Source organism: Scyliorhinus canicula, chromosome 6 (assembly GCF_902713615.1).
Source record: "Scyliorhinus canicula chromosome 6, sScyCan1.1, whole genome shotgun sequence".
In the NCBI taxonomy this organism is placed as follows: domain Eukaryota; kingdom Metazoa; phylum Chordata; class Chondrichthyes; order Carcharhiniformes; family Scyliorhinidae; genus Scyliorhinus; species Scyliorhinus canicula.
In genome coordinates this window covers 103,562,826-103,587,507 of record NC_052151.1, presented here as the reverse complement: position 1 = coordinate 103,587,507, position 24,682 = coordinate 103,562,826, and the positions used below count along the sequence as shown (strand labels likewise).

The following is a 24,682-nucleotide window of genomic DNA, read 5'->3' as shown; positions in this document are numbered from 1 at the left end:
TCCCCCGATTCCCGTCCATTTTCCCCTGGTTCTTGGCCACCCGACTATTCTTCCTCCTGTACGTTGGCCACAAACAGGTCCCGGAACAGTTGCATGAATGGCTCCCACGTTCTGTGGAAGCCGTCGTCCGACCCTCGGATGGCGAATTTGATTTTCTCCATTTGGAGAGATTCCGAGAGGTCGGACAGCCAGTCTGCAGCTCTGGGTGGTGCTGCTGACCGCCAGCCAAACAGGATTCTACGGCGGGCAATCAGGGAGGCAAAGGCAAGGGCGTCCGCCCTCCTCCCCAGGAATAGATCTGGCTGGTCTGAAACCCCGAAGACCGCCACTATCGGGCATGGCTCCACCCTCACCCCCACCACTTTGGACATAGCCTCGAAGAAGGCTGTCCAGTACTCCACAAGTCTGGGGCAAGACCAGAACATGTGGGCGTGGTTGGCCGGGCCTCTCTGGCACCGCTCACATTTGTCCTCCACCTCCAGGAAGAACCTACTCATACGGTTTCTCGTTAAGTGGGCTCTATGTACCACTTTTAGTTGCGTCAGGCTGAGCCTTGCGCACGTGGAGGTGGAGTTGACCCTATGCAGTGCTTCGCTCCAGAGTCCCCACCCTATCTCCATCCCCAGGTCGTCCTCCCATTTCTTTCTTGTTGCGTCCAGTACGGTGTCGTCCCTATCTACCAGTCGGTCATACATGTCACTACAGTTCCCTTTCTGTAGGATACTTGCGTCCAGTAGGTCTTCCAGTAGTGTCTGTCGTAGCGGTTGTGGGTATGTCCTTGTCTCCTTTCGTAGGAAGTTTTTGAGCTGCAGGTACCGTAGCTCGTTCCCCCCAGCTAGCTGAAATTTCTCTGTCAGTTCGTCCAGTGTTGCGATCCTGTCGTCCGTGTATAGGTCCTTGACTGTCAGTGTCCCCCCGTCCTGCCTCCACCTTTTGAAGGTGGCGTCAGTCAGTGCTGGTGTGAACCTATGGTTGTTGCAGATGGGAGCCTTGTCCGACATTTTGTACAGGCCAAATTGCTGCCGCAGTTGGTTCTAGGATTGGAGGGTGGCCGTCACCACTGGGCTGGTGGAGTGTTTTTTGGGTGGGGATGGGAGTGCTGCCGTGGCGAGGGCCCGGAGGGAGGTTCCCATGCAGGAGGCCTCCTCCGCACGCACCCACTCGGCTTCTGGCTCCTGGATCCATCCCCTTACTCGCTCGGCTGTTGCCGCCCAGTGGTAGAATTGTAGAGTAGCATCCACTGATGACAATAGCATACACTCACAATTTCTTTTCTGATTGAGCTTATGAAAAAACTTGGATTCATGTTCCCAGGATGTCCAAAAGGCCTATGCAGCCAATGAAATTACTTTTGCAGTGCAGCCACTAATTTGTAGGCAAATGCAACATCAGATTTGGACACAGCAAGGATTTAAAACAGTATTATCTGGCATAACCAGTTTATCTGTATTTTCGTAGCTGAGAATTAATGTTGACTGAAACATCTGGGACACCATGGCATATTTTGCATTTTTTTTAAATAAATGTAGAGTACCCAATTCATTTTTTCCAATTAAGGGCAATTTAGCATGACCAATCCACCTAGTCTGCACATCTTTGGGTTGTGGGAGTGAAACCAACGCAGACATGGGGCGAATGTGCAAACTCCACACTGATAGTGACCCAGAGCCGGGATCGAACCTGGTACCTCGACGGTTAGAAGATGGAACTTGGTTAAAATTGACTCAATTCTATGCTTAACTTTGGGTCACCAGATCAAAGTTGCTATACAACTATTGGAATGGATGCACAAATAAACATGGGAATTAGCTTAATTTAGTAAAAATAATTGAAATGTTTTTGAACATTTATTCACATGTTTAAAATAATGTACCGGGTCTGATAGGAGAGAAGCTTGTGGGATGTTGGCACCAATAATTTGTCAGACCTGGTCCTAGCATTTCTATCAAGGTTGCATCTTCTGGTGTCTACTCATGCTGACCCTGCCAGTATTTGCTGGTGAGCGTTCAGATACCTACTTACCATGGCGCACCATTATGTGTGCATTTCCAACACCCACCTCTGCATTTTTGTTCCAGGAATTCCAGTGCCCACCAAATCATAGCAACATTCCCCTCAGCAAGGAAGCCGAATTGCAAAAGAAAATAGGTTAAATCTGCCTGTCTTCAAGTCAGCAGGCCTGACCAGGATCCTACCACTTGAACCCCAGTGTGGAACAGGAACTCCTAACATAGGGAATACCTGACTCTCCAGCCATCATTCAGCGAGTGCAAGATAGGCAACAGTTCTGACCATTTTCAAGGGAACTAAAAAACAATCCTAGTGTTGCTTTTAGACCGCTCAAACTCGAGTTAAATGCTAACTTGGCAGTACTACAGAGATGAACTTCATTGGACCTGTTTACCTATTTTAAATCATTGATTATTCTTATTTTGTAGATTTATCATGTTTTAGAATGAATGAGGGGCTCTGCCTGCACCATGCTTTCAGGCAGTGAGTTTCAAACTCCCACCCTCCTCTGGATAAAAAGGTTTTTCTTCACATTCCCTCTAAATCTCCTGCCCCTCGCCTTAAATCCATGCCACCTGGTCATTGATCCCTTCACCCAGGGGAAAGGTTTGTTCCTGTCTACTCCAGCTATGCCCCTCATAATTTTATACATCTCAATTATGTCACAGATCCACTCTGTCTTCATAACTAACACGCTCCAGCCCCGAAAGGATCCTGGTAAATCACCTCTGCATCCTTTCAAGTGCCATTGCATTCCTCCTCTAATGTGGATTCCAGAACTGCACACAATATTCTAGTTGTGGTCTAACTAACATTTGATAGAGTTCCAGCATAACCTCTCTGCTCTTAAATTCTATGCCTCGGCTGATAAAGACAAGTATACCATATGCCTTCTCAACCACTTTATCCACCTGCTCTCCTACCTTAAGGGCCAGTGTGCATACGCACCAAGGTCCCTCTGATCCTCGGCAGTGTCCTGCAGTTTAACTTGTATTCCCTTGCATTGTTTGAACTGCCCAATTGCATCACCTGACACTTATCTGGATTGAATTCCATTTGCCACTGATCAGCCCATCTGACCAGCCCATCTGAATCCTCCTGTAATTGACGGTTATCCTCCTCACTAATTGAAGGCTATCCACCCCACCAATTTTTGCATCATCCGCAAATTTACTAATCAACCCTCCTATGTTCATTTCTAAATCATTTATATAAAGCACAAACAGCAAGGGCCCCAATGCTGAACCCTGCAGGACCCACTGGACACAGGCTTCCAGTCAGAAAAACACCCCTCGACCATCACCCTCTGATTCCTGCCATTCGACCAATTTTGGATCCAATTGGCCAAATTTCCTTGGATCCCATGGGCTCTTGCTTTGCTATTAGTCTCCCATATGGGACCTTATCAAAAGCCTTGCTGAAGTCCAAGTAGACTGTGTGAAATACATTTCCCTTATCTACACATCTGGTCACCTCTTTGAAAAACTCAAATCAATTGGACAAACGTGACCTCCCCTAAACAAACCCATGCCGACTGTTCTTGATTAATTCCTACCTCTCCAAATGCAGATTAATTCTGATTCTCAAAATAGCTTCCAATAGTTTCCCCATGAATGGCCTGTAGTTTCTTGAATAATGGTACCATATTGGCTATCATCCAGTCCTCCGGCACCTCTCTTGTGCCCAGGGAGGAATTGAAAATTATTGCCAGTGCCCCTGCTATTGACCCTGCCTCAAATGCATTTCATCTGGCCCAGGATATTTGTCCACCTTTAAGCTTGCCAGATCACTCATGTAGAAATGGGGAGAACGTGCAGACTCCACACAGTCAGTGACCCAAGCCGGGAATCGAATCGGGGTCCCTGGTGCCGTGAAGAAACAGTGCTAACCACTGTGCTACCGTGCGTCACGAAAGATGTGCTTGTTCAGTGAATTGGACATTCTGAATTCTCCCATTCTGTACCCGAACAGGCGCCGGAGTGTGGCGACTCGGGGGTTTTCACAGTAACCTCATTGCAGTGTTAATGTGAGCCTACTAGTGACAGTAATAAAGATGATTCTTATTATTATTACCTCTCTGTGCATGTTATTCTCTTGAAATTTATTATAGTCCTTCTCCCTGATTTCTATACCGACACTGTTCCTCTCATGACACAAAGTATTTATTTAGAACCATGCCTACATCTTCTGCTCCACACAAAAATTACCACTGTAGTCCTTAATGGGCCCTATCCTTTCCCTAGTTATCCTTTTACCCATAATGTACATATAAAACAACTTCGGATTTTCCTTTACTTTACCTGCCAGTGGCCTTTCATGTCCCTTTTTGCTCTCCTAATTTTCATTTCAAGTTCCCTTTTGCACATTCTATATGCCTCTAGGACTTCTGTATTGAGACCTCGATATCTGCCATAAGTCTCCCTTTTTCTCCTTTTCCGATATTGTATATCCCTTGATATCCAGGGTTTACTGGATTTGTTGGTCCCACCCTTTCTCTTGATTGGAACCTGTTGGCCTGCACTCTCCCGATTTCCATCCCACTATTTTGTCAGATTTACCAAAAAATGTCTACACCTATTCCACTCTGGCCAAATCATATCTGATCTTATTAAAATCGGCCTAATCAGACTAAAGTTAAATAAAATTGGAAAAGTAACTGAGGTAGAAATGCAGAAAGATTACATCACATTTGTGACTATATTCTGTTCACTTTCTGGATGCGATATACCAAGCAATTATTTGTTCCTGCCACTGACGGGAGCTGATTCTGACCAGAATGCTTTCCAACCAACTGATATGCATGTATCAAAGAAATACTACTTACTCATATAATTACTTTACACTGAAAAACACACCTTGCATGTTCAATCTTTCGTCTTAAGTAAAAACACAATGGCATTCCTCTCTGACTCACCAGAATGCAATGTTTCATTAAACATTCTACAATATTTGACACATCATTTTCCTCCATTGCTTTTCTGTTGTCTGGCTCCCTTATTCTCCTGAGAAGATGGTGGTGGGGAGCCTCCTTCATATTGTTACAGGTCTGAGCTGATGGTACTCCCACTGTGCTCTTGGGAAGGAGTTCTAGGATTTTGACCCAACAAGAATAAAGAAATAACGGTTGATGTCTAAATCAGGGCTGTGTATCACTTGGTGAAACCTGGGATATTATTCCTGTGAACCTGCTGTCATTGTCTGCCTGGAAAGTAAAGGGACAGATTTAATTGTTCTGAAGAAGTCATGCTAAGTTGCTACAATTCACCCTGTAAATAGTGCACTTAACAGCCATCAATGAAGTTGGCTATGTTCAGAATGATGAAGAAGGCACAAGCAAATTGTCCACTCCTGGATGGGGTTGACCTTCCTGAGTCTTATTGCAGTTGCACCCATCCAAACAAATGGAAAATATTTCATTAGACTCCTCGGTTTCCATATGTGTGCTGAAGAGTCATTTTTCTCTCCACCATTTCAATTGACCCCATAGGCATCTCTGTGCTGTTTTACTTGTAGTAAGTCATGGAAGAGAAATCTAGTTTCATATGAAAATTGAGAAAAACAAAGCCACCATTTTTGGCTCTTGCTTGTTATGCTCTCTCCTTAATTGGCTCTGTTTATGGCGGTTAATATGGTCGCCATCCTTAATTCTAATTATGCTTGCTCAAGAGTCGCCAGGTATCTTTTGATACCGCCACAAAGTTCAAAACCGAATACTGATCAAAGACTCGATACACCAGTTAGTAAGTTCAAAACCAATACTCATTTATTTACACACAGTCAATTATACTCGTGCACTAACTAAACTATCACTACTACTAAAAGCCTATACTTAGCTTCAGGTGCCCACTCAGTCAGAGGAACAATGGCCGTTGTCCGGTTCTGAGGCTGCTGGCATCGAACTTGTATAGAATAGGAGCGTCTATCTCGTAGCGTGCGTTGGCTTTGGGCTTACTTGTCTGGTGCAGCTGCAAGGCAGGTCTCTCGATGCTGAGAGCCAAGGCCAAGAAGCTGGGCAGGTCTCTCGTCGCTGAGAGCCAAGGCCAAGAAGCTGGACAGGTCTCGTCGCTGAGAGCCGAGGCCAAGAAGCTGGACAGGTCTCGCCGCTGAGAGCCAAGGCCAAGAAGAACGATTCTTGCTTGGGGGCTTTCTTTATACCCCAAAGGGGCTTCGCGCGCTTTTGGGCGGGCCTTGAACGTGGCCCCAATTAATTGGACCATATGCTAATCATCGGTATTGATTTTCTTCAATAAAAGGGTGGCTGCCTGATTGCTGGGCGGGCCCTAGGTAACCGTTGGCCTGCTTTGTTTCAGTCTCCACTGGTGCCGGGGTGTCTGCTTTGGTATCGTTTGCTTAAATGTTTCTCTTTTGTCCCTGGAGATAGCTCATTAGTATGCTAATGGCTTTGCAGTATCAGTCTTGTCTGGGAGCTGCAAACTCCAATCCACAGATAAACCCTGCACCTGCTTGCTTTCTTAGCATTGTCCAATTTTTCCTTCATTCTCTGCAAGTGTCCATTTTGTAATCGGACGTGGCCACCCAGGTGGCTACATGGCCCTGCCATAAGCTCTGCAAAACTCCCTTTTGGGTCCATGTGTTTAGAGTTCAAACTGCATCACAACACTGCTTACTTTATCTCTACGTTATCGCCGTCCATTGTTGCATCAGCCTGACTGATGCTGAGACCCTTAACAATGCATTTGTCACTTCAAGACTGGATTTTTCCAACATATCTTTTTGACAGCTGATCTTCCACTGTCTGTAAAATGCAGCTCCATCAGCAACCAGTTGTCCATGCTCCCGTTCATGTAACGCCACTGTCCATTGATGGTTCCCTAATACCCCATACATTGGAAACAAATTATCATTATTTTCAAATAACTCAATGGCTTGCCTTATGCTTCAACTTTACGTTCCCTCCCACACCCATTACTTTCCTGATTTTGGCCTTCTGTACATCTCTCTTCACATGATCATTTGTGACAGATCATTCAGGAGACTCGAGCAACCTTGTCCTGCTCTCTTCTCTTCTAACACCATCTTCTCTAGTCTGTTCACCTTTAAAAGCTGTTTAAAATGCATCTTATCCACCAAATCTTTGTCAGGTAGCACTCCCAACAGGACTCTACATCCCCTCTTTAAAGCACCTTGTGTATTTTTTTGCCTTAAATCAGCTATAGAAATGAAAGTAGTTGCAGCTGTTTTAGTTTCAGGATGATTGTGCACAAATAATGTTGGAAATCCCCCTGAGATCACATACTTGAATGAACTGTATTTCCTAGCCTTGGTTATTTTTAAAGCTTAGTGACTAGTGGCTTTGCAATTGAGGTCCCTGAGATCGGAGAACAGATTTGATGAAATGCATGCGATTAGTGGTGGCAATGGATGGAAAATAATATGCCTCATTTGTTGAGGAAGGTAAGGTGGCACGGTGACACAGTGGTTGGCACTGTTGCCGCACAGCGCCAAGGGACCCGAGTTCAATTACTTGGGTGACTGTGTGGAGTTTGCACTTTCTCCCCGTGTCTACGTGGGTTTCCTCCAGGTGCCCCGGTTTCCTCCCACAGTCCAAAGACATGCAGGTTAGGTGGATTGGCTATGCTAAATTGCCCTTAGTGACCAAAAAGGTTAGGAGGAGTTATTGGGTTATGGGAATAGGGTGGAAGTGAGGGCTTAAGTGGGTCGGTGCAGACTCGATGGGTTATGGGAGGAAACCGGAACACCCAGAGGAAACCCACGCAGACACGTACAGACTCCGCACAGACAGTGACCCAGCGGGGAATCGAACCTGGGACCCTGGCATTGTGAAGCCATTGTGCTATCCACTTGTGCTACCGTGCTGCCCATAAATTGGGAAAAAGGTCGCAAAAGTCCACCACGAGTGGGAACTACCAAATAACCGACCTCTCCATAACAGCAACCTAAAGTCCAGAATCCACAATTTTTTAGAAGAGAGATATCGATCACTTTGCAAAAGAAATGAGCAAGATTGGAGCAGATGGCTGCTTTACGAAAAAAAAAGCCCTGGCAGAGACTTGGAGAGTCAAATAAATGTGGGATTTTGTTAAGGCAGAGCATCCATTTTGGCTGGCCTATTGTACAGTTTTGAATTAACTTGTGAAGTTTGGAGCAAAATATGATCATCCAACCACAAGCTTCAGCACCTTACAATTGATCACGTTCTGAATATATAACCCATTCTCACTGGAAGGACAGCCGATTGAGGAGCAAGGGGAAGCTCCTGCTGTTTAATAAAGAAAAACGCTGAGCTGCTTTATCCATCTGTCCTCATGCCATGTTGCTGCCTGGCTTCCTGGACTCTGGGGAAACTGACAGACCTGCATTGACCAGAAACTCTTTTATATAAATACTGTGGCTACAAGACCAGCCAAGAGGCCGTGAATTCTGCATGGAGTAATTGACCTCCTGACTCCCCAAAGCCTGTCCACCATCAGCAAGGCACAACTATATTGGAATACTCTCTTGCCTGGATGAGTGCTGTTATGGCCCAGGGCTTAGAAACTCCAAAGTATTATGTAGTTCACCTGACCTACAACCTTTATGTTGAATTTGGCGAGGGTGAGCACAAAAGCTGTCACTGCAGGTGTGATTCATCAGACTTCTGAGACACTTTAATCAAAACAAGGTTTATTCTCAGAATATTGTTAACAAATAAATAAATATATAATATATATAAAAACACAGCAAGAATTGTTACAATTACAAACATAACACCACACAGCTACAGTAATCTATGTATATAACACTTTATGAATTCCCCCTTAGCTGTTCTAATTCAATAACAAAATCCAGTTGAACCAAAGCTTCTTTTCAAGAGCGTGGCCCAGCACGCTATTCTCACTTGGATGGGACTGGTACTGTTCCTAAAATTCTGATCCAGTTCCAACCAGCAGATTCAAACTCCTTTCTGGAAAGCAACTCTTATCTTTAAAGTTGCCAAGGCAGTTACCAATGGCTGTTTTACTGGAACAGCTTTTAACATGAAAACAGGGAAAACACTTATTTCTTCTTCTGCAGTCAAACTGAGGTTAAAACCCCCTCCCACCTCATAGCTGGAGCCCAAAGTGCTACAAGTCACATGATAAGAGACTAAACCTTTTTTTAAAGTATTTTTATTAAGGTTTTGCAGAATTTTTCATAATAAAACAGTAGTAACAATAATAACAAAACAAACTAGAGTGAACGTTAACATAGTGCAAAAAGAGAACATATAATAACAATTAAATAGACATTACCCCACGCGACCCAGTCTTCCCACACCATCCCAATGAAGCACTCACCCCACCCCCTAACCCCCTACGGATTGCTGCTGCTGCTGGCATTTTAATTTTCCCTGAGAAAGTCGACAAACGGCTGCCACCTCCGAGAGAACCCCAGCGTAGACCCTCTTACGGCAAACTTTATTTTCTCGAGGCTGAGAAACCCAGCCATGTCATTAACCCAAGTATCTACACTCGGGGGCTTTGAGTCCCTCCACATTAATAAAATCAGTCTCTGGGCTACTAGGGAGGCAAAGGCCAAGACGTCGGCCTCTTTCACCCCCTGAACTCCCGGGTCTTCTGACACTCCAAAGATCGCTATCTCTGGACTCGGCACCACCCGTGTGTTAAGCATCTTGGACATTGCCCTCGCGAACCCTTTCCAGAACGCTCTAAGCTCCAGGCATGCCCATAATATGTGGACATGGTTTGCAGGGCTGCCCTTGCACCTCATACAACTGTCTTCCTTAAATTCTACCACCTTAAATTGAATTAGACTGAGCCTGGCACATGGTGAAGAGGAATTAACCCTGCCCAGGACTTCTGCCCACAGACCTGCTTCCAACTCCTCACCTAGCTCCTCCTCCCACGTGCCCTTGAACTCCTCCACTGGGGTTTCCTCCGCCTCCGTAGTTCCTGGTAGATATCCGACACCTTCCCCTCCTCCACCAGGTGCTGGAGACCACCCTGTCCTGTATCCTCAGTGGCGGCTGCATCGGAAAGGCCACTACTTGTTTTTTTCAGGAAGGCTCGTACTGCAGATATTTAAAGGTGTTTCATTGGCGGCAGATTAAATCTGTCCTCTAGTGCCTTCATATTGGGAAAGCTTCTGTCTATGAATAGATCTCCCATCCTTCTGATGCCTGCCCTTTGCCAGCTCTGGAACCCACCATCTATCCTACCCGGGACAAACCTGTGGTTGTTACATATCGGGGTCCACCTTCTTGTACCTCCTCCACTGTCCCCAGATCCGCAGTGTCGCCACCACCACCGGACTTGTGGAGTAACGTGTCTGCGAGATCGGCAAAGGAGCCGTTATCAAAGCTCCCAGACTAGTACTTTTACATGATGCCGCCTCCAGCTGCTCCATTGCCCACTTCCTAATCATAGCTATATTGGCCACCCAGTAATAGTTGCAAAAGATCGGCAGCGTCAAACCCCCCCCCCCCCCCCCCCCCCCCCCCCCCCCCGGCTGCGCTCCAACAGCGATCTCCTTACTCGCAGGGTCTTATTCACCCACACAAAGCCCAAAATGATCCTACTCACCCGCTTAAAGGCCTTGGGGATGAAGATGGGGAGGCTCTGAAAGACAAACAAAAAATCTGGGGAGGACAGTCATTTTCACGGTCTGCACCCTCCCTGCCAGTGACAGCGGGAGCATGTCCCACCTTTTAAAGTCCCCTTCCATTTGCTCCACCAACCGGGTCAAGTTGAGCCTGTGCAGGGCATCCCATTCCTGGCCACCTGCATACCCAGGTAATGAAAACTTTTCTCTACCATCCTGAGCGGCAGCTCTTTCAGTCTCTCCTCCTGCTGCTTGGCCTGGATCACAAACAACTTGTTCTTTCCCATGTTCAGTTTGTACCCTGAAAAAGTACCAAAATGCCTCAAGATCCGCAGAACCTCCCCCATCCCCTCCACAGGGTCCGAAATGTACAGGAGCAAATCATCGGCGTATAGCGAGACCCGATGTCCGTCTCCCCCCCCCCCCCGTCGTCCCCCCCCCCCCCCCCCCCGAACCAGTCCCCGCCAGTTCCTCAAAGCTCTCAGCGCCATAGCTAACAGTTCTGTAGCTAGGGCAAATAGTAACAGGGGAGGGGACACCCCTGCCTCATTCCCCGGTGAGCTCGAAGTACCCTGACCTCAGCCGGTTTGTACATACACTTGCTATAGGCGCCTGGTACAGCAATTTCACTCAGCCAATAAAGCCTTCACCAAACCCGAACCTCCCCAGCGTTTCCCACAGGTACTCCTACTCCACCAAAGGCTTGCTCTGCGTCCATCGCTGTTACCACCGCCGCCTCCCCTCCCTCTGAGAGCATCATAATAATATTCAAAAGTCTCCGGACATTGGTATTGAGTTGTCTGCCTTTAACAAACCCAGTCCGGTCTTTCTCTATCACCACTGGGACGCAATCCTCGATTCTTGTGGCCAGAATCTTAGCTAGCAATTTGGCATCCACGTTTAAAAGCGAAATCGGCCTGCATGACCCGCAATGTTCCGGTCCTTCCCTCGTTTAAGAATGAGTAAGTTCAAAGCCTTGACATTGTTGGGGGGGAGGGTTCCTTTCTCTCTAACCTCATTGAAGGTCCTCATCAGGAGTGGGTTCAATATTTCCGAAAATTTCTTATAGAATTCCAACTGGTAACCATCCGACCCCGGGGCTTTACCCGACTGCATGCCCTCTATACCCTTGACAATCACCTCCAATTCAATCAGGGCCCCCCCGCCCCTCCATCACGTTCTCTTCCACCTTTGAAAACCTCAACTTCTCCAAAAGTTGCCTCATCCCTTCCGCTCCCGTCGGGGGCTCCGACTCGTATAGTTTACTGTAGAACTCCTTAAAGACTCCGTTCACCCCCCCTGGATCCAAGACCATGTTACCCTCTTTATTCTTTACTCACCCGATTTCCCTGGCCGCCTCCCTCTTTCGCAGTTGTTGTGCCAGCATTCTACTCGCTTTCTCTCCATCCCTCCTTGCCTTCCTCAGCTGTGCTACCGCTTTCCCTGTAGTCAGCTGTTCAAACTCCACCTGCAGACTCTGCCGCTCCCTCAGTAGCCCCGCCTCGGGGGACTCAGCGCATCTTCTGTCCACTCGGAGTATCTTCTCCACCAGTCTCTCCCTCTCTGCTCTTTCTCTCTTTTCCCTATGGGATCGAATTGAGATGAGCTCCCCTCTGACAACTGCCTTCAGAGCCTCCCAGAGCTACCTCACCCGTATCGTTTGTTTCCAGGTATTCCTGGATGTTCCTGCTAATCCTCCCGCAAACCTCTTTGTCCGCCAGAAGCCCCACATCCAGTCTCCAGAGGACGCGGCCCTCTCTCCTCACTAAACCGCAGGTCCACCCAGTGGATGGTCCGAGACTGTGATTGCTAAATATTCTGTCCCCGCCACCTTTGGGATTAATGCCCTGCTCAACACAAAGACGTCTATGCGGGAATAAGCCTTATTAATGTGGGAGAAAAAAAAGAGAACTCCTTCGCTCTCGGCCGCGCGAACCTCCAGGAATCCACTCCCCTCCCCATCTGCTCGATAAAATCCTTCAGTTCCTTAACCACTGCCGGTCGCTTCCCTGTCCTGGACTTCGACCGGTTCAGCTCGGGGTCAATTACTGTGTTAAAGTCTCCCCCCATGATCGGGTTGTGTGACTCTAAATCTGGGATTTTGCCTAGCATGCGTCTCATAAATTCCACATCATCCCAAAGACATTCACAAACACCACCCGGACCCCTCCCACTTTCCACTCACCATTATATACCTGCTCCCCCTTATCTGCCACAATTCACCCAGCCTCGAATGCCACACCCTTACTGATCAGAATTGCTATCCCCCTGGTCTTCGAAGCCAGCCCTGAATGTAACACCTGGCATACCCATCCCTTTCTCAATCTCGTATGATCTGCAAGCTTTAAATGTTTCTCCTGAAGCATTGCTATGTCTGCCTTTAACCCCTTTAGATGCGCGAACACGCACGCTCTTTTGACCGGCCCATTCAAACCCCTCACATTCCATGTGATCGTCCTGGACGGGGGGCTCATCCTACCGCCCCCCCCTTCCCCTCCTCCCAACTAGCCATCGCCCTTATTTGGCCAACCTCAAGCCCGCACCCTTTGCTTCCTCAAGCGCCCCCACAGGGAGCTACTGGCCCCGACCCTCAGTTGGTATGCGGAAATGGATACCTCCTCTGTCAGCAAAGCAGCACCCCCCTCCCTTCCCCCCAGCCAACAGCCCCACGACCGAAAACCCCCCACCAAACACCAGCTGAGCACTTGCTCACCCCCCACTACGCTCCCGAGAGTCAGCTGACCCGGCAGCTCCCGCCCCTGGCGCCGATCAGACTGTCACCTCATTGGAGACTAAACCTTTCTTAAAGGGGGACACATGACAGTGCAGCTCCAAAAACAACTCCAGAAGCTTTATGCTGGCAAGGAAAAAGGAGCCTGATTGATTGGCACTCCATCTACAAACATTCACTCTCTTCAAAGTGACAGGTGTGTTAACCATCTGCAAGATGTACTATAGGAACCCACCATGGCTCCTTGGACAGCACCTTTCAACTCCATGTCCTTTACCATTTGGAAGTGCAAGGGCAGAAGACACTTAGAAACACAAACACTTCAAAGTGCCCCCTGTGGCACAATAATTACTGCTACCTCACAGCGCCAGGAACCCAGATTCAATTCTGGTCTTGGGTAACTGTGTAGAGTTTGCAAGTTCTCCCTGTGTCTGGGTGAGTTCTTCCGTATGCTCCTGTTTCACTCTACAGATGTGTAGAAAAAGTGGACTGGCATGCTTAATTGCCCCTTTGTGTCCAATTTGTTACGTGTGGTTACTGGGTTATGGGGATTGGCTAGGCGTGTGGGCCTAGTGGGGTGCCCTTTCAGAGTGTCGATGCAGACTCGATGGGTTGAATGGTCTCCTTCACTGTAATAATTCTATGAAACCACTCAACTTTGAAAAATATTGCCATTACTTCACTGTTGCTGGGTCAAAATCCTGGAATTCCCTCTTGATAGCAGTTTGGGTGTACCTACACCACATGGACTACAGTAGTTCAAGACGGCAGCTAACTGTCACCTTCTCGAGGGCAATTAGGATAGGCAATAAATTCTGGCCCTGAATGAATAAAATAAAAATTTATTTGAATCACGCTTTTGACTAAAGTGTGGGAGCCCAGTTTAAACAACCTATCGCTTGATTTATATAAATGACTGGGATGGAAAGTTGGTTGCTAAATTTGCTAATGATGTAAAGATAGGTTGAAAAGTAAGATGTGAAGAAGACTTAAGGAGGCTACAAAACGATATAGATAGGCTAAGGGAGTAGGCAAAGATCAGGCAAATGGAGTAGTACAATGTGGGAAAATGTGAAATTATTCTTTCATTTTGACTGAAAGAATAAAAAAGCTGCTGAGAGATTGCAGAGTTCTAAGATGCAGAGGGATCTGGGTATCTTTGTGCATGAATTGGTACATATAGAGCAAGTAATTAGGAAAGCTATTGGCATGTTCCCATTTATTGCGAGGGAAATTGAACACAAAAGGAAGGAGGTTGTGCATCAGTTATACAGAGTTGTAGTGAAGCCATACTGTGTACAGTATTAGTCTCCTTATTTAAAGAAGGCTGTATATGTCTTAGAAGCAGTTCAGAGAAGGTTTGGCAGACTAATACCTGGAATGGGCAGGTAGTCTGATGAGGAAAGGTTGGATAGGTTAGGCTTATAGCAGCTGGAGCTTAGAAGAGTAAGAGACAAACTAATTGGGGTCTTGATGATTCGGAGAAAATGTTTCCCCTTGTGGAAGAATCTTGAACTCGGGGTCACTGTTTAAAAATAAAGGGTCACCCATTTAAAACAGAGGTGAGACATATTATTTTCTCTGAGGGCCATAAGTCTTTGGAATTTTCTTCCTGAAAAGGCCTTGGAAGCAGTCTTCGAATATGTTTAAAATACAGGTGGATACATTTTTGGGAAGCAAAGGGTGATCTTATTAAATGGCGGAGCAGGCTGGAGGAGCCGAATAGTCTACTCCTTCTCCTTCGTAAGTGGGACACAGACATGGCAAAAGAATTGCACTGCTGTAAAGATGGTTTACATTTTTAATTCAGTACTGAAGGGATGCTGAACTCTTGGAGGGCTATCCTGATGATCAGCTATCAAACTGAAGTCGAGTACTAAAACTAGATGTTAAGAATCCCAAATAGAATGCAAGCCATATATGGGATCATACTGTGTGCAACCTGACGGTCGCATTCAATTTTCTAGCAATGGCGGTCACATTTTAAAAAAGTATGCTTTGTGAAGTGCTTGTACCACTGCAACTGCCGATATGCCTTAACTGCCTTGGTTAGCTGGTTTAGTTTAAAGTTGCTTGAGTCAGTAAAAAGTGCATTGATGGATACAAAGTTTAAATGATGCTGCTTAAACCATAACTTCACTTTCATTAATTTAACTCTTTCATACTCGTCTAATCTAGGAACGTAATTATCAAACAGTCATTACAAAAGCAACTGCCTATACCCGCCAATTTGTTGCTAGGCCCCAAGTCCATGTTAATTTGTTAATGTTGACTAAGCTGGAAGTTGAGAAGACAGCCTTTCCAAAACAAACTTTTATTAGGAGAGAAAAATCTGCAAGATGCATATTGCTGATAACTTTGCCACTGCCGGAAGGTGTGCTTGCCTCAATGTCAAGTGCGAATAGGATCAGGTTTGGCTGAGATGCTCCCATTGATGATAGAACATAGAACATTACAGCGCAGTACGGGCCCTTCGGCCCTCGATGTTGCGCCGACCTGTGAAACCATCTGAAGCCTATCTGACCTACACTATTCCATTTTCATCCCTATGTCTATCCAGTGACCACTTAAATGCCCTTAAAGCTGGCGAGTCTACTACTGTTGTAGTTAGGGCGTTCCACACCCCTACTACTCTCTGAGTAAAGAAACTGCCTCTAACATCTGTCCTATATCTACCACCCCTCAATTTAAAGCTATGTCCCCTCGTGTTGGTCATCACCATCCGAGGAAAGAGACTCTCACTGTCCACCCTATCTAACCCTCTGACTATCTTATATGTCTCTATTAAGTCACCTCTCAGCCTTCTCCTCTCTAACGAAAACAACCTCAAGTCCCTGAGCCTTTCCTCGTAAGACCTTCCCTCCATACCAGGCAACATCCTAGTAAATCTCCTCTGAACCCTTTCCAAAGCTTCCACATCCTTCCTATAATGTGGTGACCAGAACTGCACGCAGTACTCCAGGAGCGGCCGCACCAGAGTTATGTACAGCTGCAGCATGACCTTGTGGCTCCGAAACTCAATCCCCCTACTGATAAAGGCTAGCACACCATATGCCTTCTTAACAGCCCTATTAACCTGGGCGGCAACTTTCAGGGATTTATGTACCTGGATGCCGAGATCTCTCTGTTCATCTACACTACCAAGAATCTTGCCATTAGCCCAGTACTCTGCATTCCTGTTACTCCTTCCAAAGTGAACCACCTCACACTTTTCCGCATTAAACTCCATCTGCCACCTCTCAGCCCAGCTCTGCAGCTTATCTATGTCCCTCTGTATCCTATAACATCCTTCAGCACTATCCACAACTCCACCGACCTTTGTGTCATCTGCAAATTTACTAACCCATCCTTCTACACCCTCTTCCAGGTCATTTATAAAAATGACAAACAGCAGTGGCCCCAAAACAGATCCTTGCCGTACACCACTAGTAACTGAACTCCAGGATGAACATTTGCCATCAACCACCATCCTCTGTCTTCTTTCAGCTAGCCAATTACTGATCCAAACCGCTAAATCACCTTCAATCCCATACTTCCTTATTTTCTGCAATAGCCTACCGTGGGGAACCTTATCAAACGCCTTACTGAAATCCATATACACCACATCAACCGTTTTACCCTCATCCACCTGTTTGGTCACCTTCTCAAAAAATTCAATAAGGTTTGTGAGGCATGACCTACCCTTCACAAAACCGTGTTGACTATCGCTAATCAACTTGTTCTTTTCAAGATGATTATAAACCCTATCTCTTGTAACCTTTTCCAACATTTTACCCACAACCAAAGTAAGGCTCACAGGTCTATAATTACCAGGGTTGTCTCTACTCCTTCTTGAACAAGGGGACAACATTTGTTATCCTCCAGTCTTCCGGCACTATTCCTGTCAACAAAGACGACATAAAGATCAAGGACAAAGGCTCTGCAATCTCCTCCCTGGCTTCCCAGAGAATCCTAGGATAAATCCCATCTGGCCCAGGGGACTTATCTATTTTTACATTTTCCAAAATTGCTAACACCTCCCCCTTGTGAACCTTAATTCCATCTAGCCTGGTCGACTGAACCTGAGTATTCTCCTCGACAACATTGTCTTTCCCCAGTGTAAACACTGACGAAAAATATCCATTTAACGCTTCCCCTACCTCCTCTGATTCCACACACAACTTTCCACTACTATCCTTGATTGGCCCTAATCTTACTCTAGTCATTCTTTTGTTCCTGATATACGTATAAAAAGCCTTAGAGTTTTCCTTGATCCTATCCGCCAACGACTTTTCGTGTCCTCTCCTCGCACTTCTTAACTCTCCCTTTAGGTCCTTCCTGGCTAACTTGTAACTCTCAAGTGCCCGAACTGAGCCTTCATGTCTCATCCTAACATAAGCCTTCTTCTTCCTCTTGACAAGTGCTTCAGCTTCCTTAGTAAACCACGGGTCGCTTGCTCGACAACTTCCTCCCTGCCTGACAGGTACATACTTATCAAGGACACGCAGTAGCTGTTCCTTGAAAAAGCTCCACATTTCGATTGTACCCATCCCCTGCAGTTTCCTTCGCCATCCTATACATCCTAAATCTTGCCGAATAGCATCATAATTGCCTTTCCCCCAGCTATAATTCTTGCCTTGCGGTATATACCTATCCCTGCCCATTGCTAAAGTAAACATTTTTGTTTTTAAATGTTTTTTATTGAGTTTTCATATTTTATATTGAACAAATAACAAATTATTAGAGAGAGAAAAAAACACGCAAAAATTAACATGTATATTTACAGGTAAGCATCTTCGTAATAAAAACTGTGGCCACCCCCTTTAGCCGGCTTACATATTTTTCATTCCCCGATATGGCCGAGGCACATGTTTATAGGCATTTATTTACAGTTTGGTTTTGGGGCTTAGCTAGCCATCAAACCCCCATAACGAACCCGTAACCCTCCCCCGATTCCCGTCCATTTTCCCCTGATTCTTGGCCACCTGACTATTCTTCCTCTTGTACGTTGGCCACAAACAGGTCCCGGAACAATTGCATGACTGGCTCCCACGTTCTGTGGAAGCCGTCGTCCGATCCTCGGATGGCGAATTTGATTTTCTCCATTTGGAGAGATTCCGAAAGGTCGGACAGCCAGTCTGCAGCTCTGGGTGGTGCTGCTGACCGCCAGCCAAACAGGATTCTACGGCGGGCGATCAGGGAGGCAAAGGCAAGGGCGTCCGCCCTCCCCAGGAATAGATCTGGCTGGTCTGAAACCCCGAAGACCGCCACTATCGGGCATGGCTCCACCCTCACCCCCACCACTTTGGACATAGCCTCGAAGAAGGCTGTCCAGTACTTCACAAGTCTGGGGCAAGACCAGAACATGTGGGCGTGGTTGGCCGGGCCTCTTTGGCACCGTTCACATCTGTCCTCCACCTCCGGGAAGAACCTACTCATACGGTTCCTTGTTAAGTGGGCTCTATGTACCACTTTTAGTTGCGTCAGGCTGACCTTGCGCATGTGGAGGTGGAGTTGACCCTATGCAGTGCTTCACTCCAGTGTCCCCACCCTATCTCAATCCCCAGGTCGTCCTCCCGTTTCATTCTTGTTGCGTCCAGTACGGTGTCGTCCCTTTCTACCAGTCGGTCATACATGTCGCTACAGTTCCCTTTCTCTAGGATACTTGCGTCCAGTAGGTCTTCCAGTAGTGTCTGTCGTGGCGGTTGTGGGTACGTCCTTGTCTCCTTTCGTAGGAAGTTTTTGAGCTGCAGGTACCGTAGCTCGTTCCCCCCAGCTAGCCAAAATTTCTCTGTCAGTTCGTCCAGTGTTGCGATCCTGTCGTCCATGTATAGGTCCTAAAGTAAACATAACCGAATTGTGATCACTATCACCAAAGTGCTCACCTACATCTAAATCTAACACCTGGCCGGGTTCATTACCCAGTACCAAATCCAATGTGGCCTCGCCCCTTGTTGGCCTGTCTACATACTGTGTCAGAAAACCCTCCTATATGATACCTATTGTGAAGGTTCATATTGGAAAGGTTGCAGTACAGGAAAACTGTTGGTACCTTTGTTTTGTGAGGGCCACGAAGAATCCAGCACAAGTTTGTAGAAGAAAAGAACTTTATTTACGATAATGTGTACACAGCAGCAGTACTTCACTGCTTCCTACTCTAGTTGATACCATAGCGGCCAGCTGTATTTATGCAGGTGAAACTGCTAATGATTTGCCCCCCCCCCCCCCCCCCCCCCCCCACTTCTTTGGGGGAGCTCATACTCCCCAAGAAAAAACTAAAATACATTATGGGATAACCCATAGTCCCCAGCCAATAGTATTCAGACAGGTTATAACACTCATGCCTTCGGTGAGAGACATTTTTTTTCCAATTATGGGGCAATTTAGCGTGGGCAATCCATCAACCCTGAATATCTTTGGGTTGTTGTGGTGAGATCCGCGCATACACAGGGGGAATGTACAAACTCCACATGGACAGGATTGAACCCGGGTCCTTGGCACCGCGAGGCAGCAGTGCTAACCACTGCGCCACCATGCTGCATAAGAAGGCCAAAAAAATTAAGTAATGGGGAAGAAATTGCATTTTGTAATTTTAAAATAGTATTTATGTTTTCAATGATTTTCTTTTCAAATATTTGAAGTAGAAATGTGCTCTCCCATTATTTATACTTGTTTTTCCGAGCTAGAATTTTTCCAACTTTCTGTTCAATGGTGGAAAATATGAAAGAATCATTGAAACAAAAAGCGTGCTACATAAGCTCTCACCACATGGCCTTCTGAACTATAATAATGACTAAGTGTGAAATATATCTGGAGAATGAGCTCTCTTCCCATTTTGTTTTAAACTAAAAAGTACATTTTAATGATGGAGATGGGTTGCTGCTGCTTTCTTCGGCTATAGACATTATACAAATGCATCACTCAGTCTTTCCTATACCTTGAAATGGATCAAGAAACTGAATCTGAACATTTTAAGATACTGCAATTTGACCAGCATGCACATTTATTTGTCGTCTTTTGTTAATGATATCCATCATTGATGTTTTCTGCCCAATGTTTAGATGGCATGGATAGTTGCAGGTAGTTAAGTTTCTAATTTTATTATAGAGCTACCGGGCTATCACTATCTCCTCTCACATGCTCCCCTTTTCTCACTGTTCAGTAAGTATAATGGGCTTCCTCTATAATTATAGGTAATCAAAATGCAGTTAATGGTAGCAAAAGTGGATGAAAATCTCAGTTTCATATTATTGGACAGAAGATTTATTGTGGTGTAATCTGATCTCTTCAAAAGATTACGTGGTTTTACAAATCAATTACCAGTACTCTACAAGACAACATAAATAAGAATGTATCAGAATGTAGTGGCATTGTATTAGAAAAAATGTGGAATACATTAATTTAAAACTGAGTTTTGTCTTTTTTGACAGTTCTTTGTCAATTCTATCAAGCAATTAAAAAACAAAGCTGAAACCAAAAGTCAATTGTGCTATTGCAGCCTTAATAATTCTTTGGCTAATCTGTCTGGTAATGAATACCTGTCTAATTTCTAAATCAGCTAGATAATTGACCATCTGTCTGAATCCCATTAATAGTCTACATTTTTTCTTTTTGCTACTGCTTTTTAATACAAACAGGATTTTAGCAGAAAGCACTTCCGAATTTTATCTATGGATGCAAGCAGCCTTAATGCTGGTCTTTTTCACGAGCTTATATTAAAGTCTGAAATGGTTGACCTGTAATTCTCTTTGCACTGAATTTCAGAAGTTCAAAATAATATGTCACTTCTGTCATAAAAAATAATTGATGCAGGTCTGTTTTTTTCATGAGATATGTTTTCCTACAGTGCCTAATGATCCACTTGTTCCGACTGCTGTGTTAGGTGAGGACTGAACCCTATATCCTCAACTGATGCATGACTTTGTGTGTTTTGCATGTTTAATAGCTATGTAAACAAGCTGTGACTGTGTGTATGTTTAATGGAGTGGAGAAGGCACTCTGCTTTTTTCAGTAGAAATGGTGGTTTCATGATGGAGAGAGTGAGAGGAGAAAAAATAATAAATTTATCAATCACAAATAGTTTTCTTCCCAGCACTGGGTTTTGGAAACATTTTTAGTCTGCAGAAAATAAGCTCCAATGTTGCAACCAACAAAATATTTGAAATAGTGTAGATATCTAAAATTGAACCTGCATGAAAAATAGGAATTTACCTGAACAGGATCTGGGAATGATGAGAAAGAGTGAAAAATAAATCACCCATTGGTACTTTAAAAATTCAAACAAAGTTATTGTCATTTTTAAGGCCTTTTTGCAATAAAATGTTTGACATGACATGATGAAGAAATAAAAGTCAACATTTTTTCTCCACTGATCTCTTCTCAGTTTTTAATACTCAATTTTACTATCTTTTCCAAACACCGAGATACACATTAACCTTGTGTACCATTTTCAGACTTAGCAAGACCTTCAATAGTGTGAATGCCACCCTAACATTTGCAAAAGAGAAAGCTTTGGCTTGATCAGTTTGCTTGCAGCAAGGATATCCAGTATCCTTTTGGATATTCTCTGACGAGCCGAGAATTCGAAGTAGACATCTTGATAGAATTGACACTCAATATCTGTTGGAAATTGAACTTCGATACAGTGAAGTTGAAAGATGGAAGCCCAGACAGTGAAATAGTCATGTCTGGAAATAACAACGGCAAGGATGGGAGTTTCAGCACCAGAGGAGCTGAGACAGGGGCAGAGTCGAGCAATGTTTTGGAGGTGGAAGTAGGTGATCTTAGTGATGGCATGGATATGTGATTAGAAGTCAAATGAAATACAACGGTTGCAAACATTCTGGTTCAGGTGCAAATATTTACCAGGGAGCCGCTGGAGGCTTGGGGATGATATTTGTGGCATTGACCAAAAGCATTAGAATAATGTCTCACTTTGTCACACCTGTCAACATACCACAACAAAATATATTTTTATTTGTGCCGTGCCTTTAAAGAATACACCAAACAGACTTTATTAGAACATAGAACATTACAGCGCAGTACGGGCCCTTCGGCCCTCAATGTTGCGCCAACCTGTGAAACCATCTGAAGCCTATCTGACCTACACTATTCCATTTTCATCCATATGTCTATCCAGTGACCACTTAAATGCCCTTAAAGTTGGCGAGTCTACTACTGTTGCAGGCAGGGCGTTCCACACCCCTACTGCTCTCTGAGTAAAGAAACTGCCTCTGACATCTGTCCTATATCTACCACCCCTCAATTTAAAGCTATGTCCCCTCGTGTTGGTCATCACCATCCGAGGAAAGAGACTCTCACCGTCCACCTTATCTAACCCTCTGACTATCTTATATGTCTCTATTAAGTCACCTCTTAGCCTTCTCCTCTCTAACAAAAACAACCTCAAGTCCCTGAGCCTTTCCTCGTAAGACCTTCCCTCCATACCAGGCAACATCCTAGTAAATCTCCTCTGAACCCTTTCCAAAGCTTCCACATCCTTCCTATAATGTGGTGACCAGAACTGCACGCAGTACTCCAGGAGCGGCCGCACCAGAGTTATGTACAGCTGCAGCATGACCTTGTGGCTCCGAAACTCAATCCCCCTACTGATAAAGGCTAGCACACCATATGCCTTCTTAACAGCCCTATTAACCTGGGCGGCAACTTTCAGGGATTTATGTACCTGGATGCCGCGATCTCTCTGTTCATCTACACTACCAAGAATCTTGCCATTAGCCCAGTACTCTGCATTCCTGTTACTCCTTCCAAAGTGAACCACCTCACACTTTTCCGCATTAAACTCCATCTGCCACCTCTCAGCCCAGCTCTGCAGCTTATCTATGTCCCTCTGTATCCTATAACATCCTTCAGCACTATCCACAACTCCACCGACCTTCGTGTCATATGCAAATTTACTAACCCATCCTTCTACACCCTCTATGTTCTATGTAGCTTACAAAAGTCAATATTACTCTGTTTCTCCAAGGAGACCGTCAAAAGTGTTGCAGGCCTTGAAATTTTCTTTCCGTTCACTAAAGAAGAAGAAATGAAAGTCAAAGATTTCTGAGGATGAATTTACAAAGGGTACACCAAGCAACAGTATATTTATGGCTTTTCCAGTTGAAAGCTATGGTTAAGTTCCTCTAGTCAGAATAACAATCTGGACATATAAGAAAAGTTCCAATTTTCTGCTTATGGTAACTACTGAGGCAGAGTTCTTAAGGCAAGATGTAATGCCTCCTAGATCCTTGTCCTAGACAAATTGCCTAATTTGTCCTCGTGGACTAATGAGGTATTTCCAAATGTAAAATGGAAAGCCCCTAACAGCAGTGCTTTATTTTTTTCCTTTCTTCCTCTGAGCATTTCGTAGGTCATAGAAAAGGATAATAATCCTTATTTTTATGGAAATTGAATGGATGGGGTAGAATCTAAAATTTCATACTACAGGGAAGTTTAATGTTCAGATACAAACTCCAATGGAATTTACTTCAATTTCCTACTTATTGCCGCTTCAGTTGTGTGTTTTGCATTTCCCATGTTACATCTGTCAACTCCATGTTGTTTTCCTGGTCAAAGAATGAGGGCTGTAATTCAGAATCACCCAGTGTGTGGAATTGATTAGGAGTAATGCGCAAAATTAAAATGGCTATGCAATTGTGAAATTTCATGAGGACAATTGTTTCAGCTGATTTTATTTTTAAGTCCCTTTCCTCCTTTCTATATCATGTATGTGAGTTTACTTGAATTACATAGTTTATGATGAATGAATCCGATGGTTCAATCAGGAAGACCTGAGACAAGGCCTCAATTCAAAGTTTATACTGAGTTAACATTCTCAGCTATGAAGGCAACTGAGGTTATGCATTTGGTCCTAGAGCTTCTATGTGTGCTAGCAGGGATGGTTTCTACCATTGATAAACAGCAATTCTACAGCGTATATGTGTGGATGCACAGTAAAGACAGGATTGGGCTCAGCTGAAATGTCCACCCCTTTTTGAGTAGCTTGTTGGAGATGTATAAAATGACCATTTAGGCGAGGTAATACACGTCCTTGTCACCTGTAAAACTTCTGCTACTGAGTTTTTTAAATGATCATCACCTCTTGAGCGTTTGCTGAATTACATTTTAGAAAATAGGAGCGGGGGGCCATTCGGCCCTTACATCAAAACTCCAAATTTGTAGACTATCCACCAATGCCTTTAATGCAACTTCAGCACTTATAATTAACAGATTGCAAGAGGAATTGCCACATATAAACATTACAGTGAAACCTTTAGCTTAAAGGCACTTAGGCCAAATTTTAAAAAATGATTCCCATAGTGGCACAGCAGTAGAATTTTGATTAAATTATAGAGATTGTTATCCCTGTATAACAATACAGTTACCATACTTTATATT

General features: G+C 44.9%; 1 protein-coding gene across 8 annotated transcripts in view; it reads left to right on the top strand.

The window, feature by feature from the left end:
* ptprk (protein tyrosine phosphatase receptor type K) overlaps positions 1 to 24,682 on the top strand; it is a 740,572-nt gene that overhangs the window by 612,682 nt on the left and 103,208 nt on the right. For 3 of the 8 annotated variants that reach the window (XM_038799788.1, XM_038799787.1, XM_038799786.1), the window contains one exon: positions 21,129 to 21,164. The exons of the other annotated variants lie outside the window; for them this stretch is intronic. In XM_038799788.1, coding sequence (XP_038655716.1) covers positions 21,129 to 21,164 — 36 coding nt within the window. The remainder of the gene's footprint in view (positions 1 to 21,128; positions 21,165 to 24,682) is intronic. 8 annotated transcript variants of the gene reach the window in all.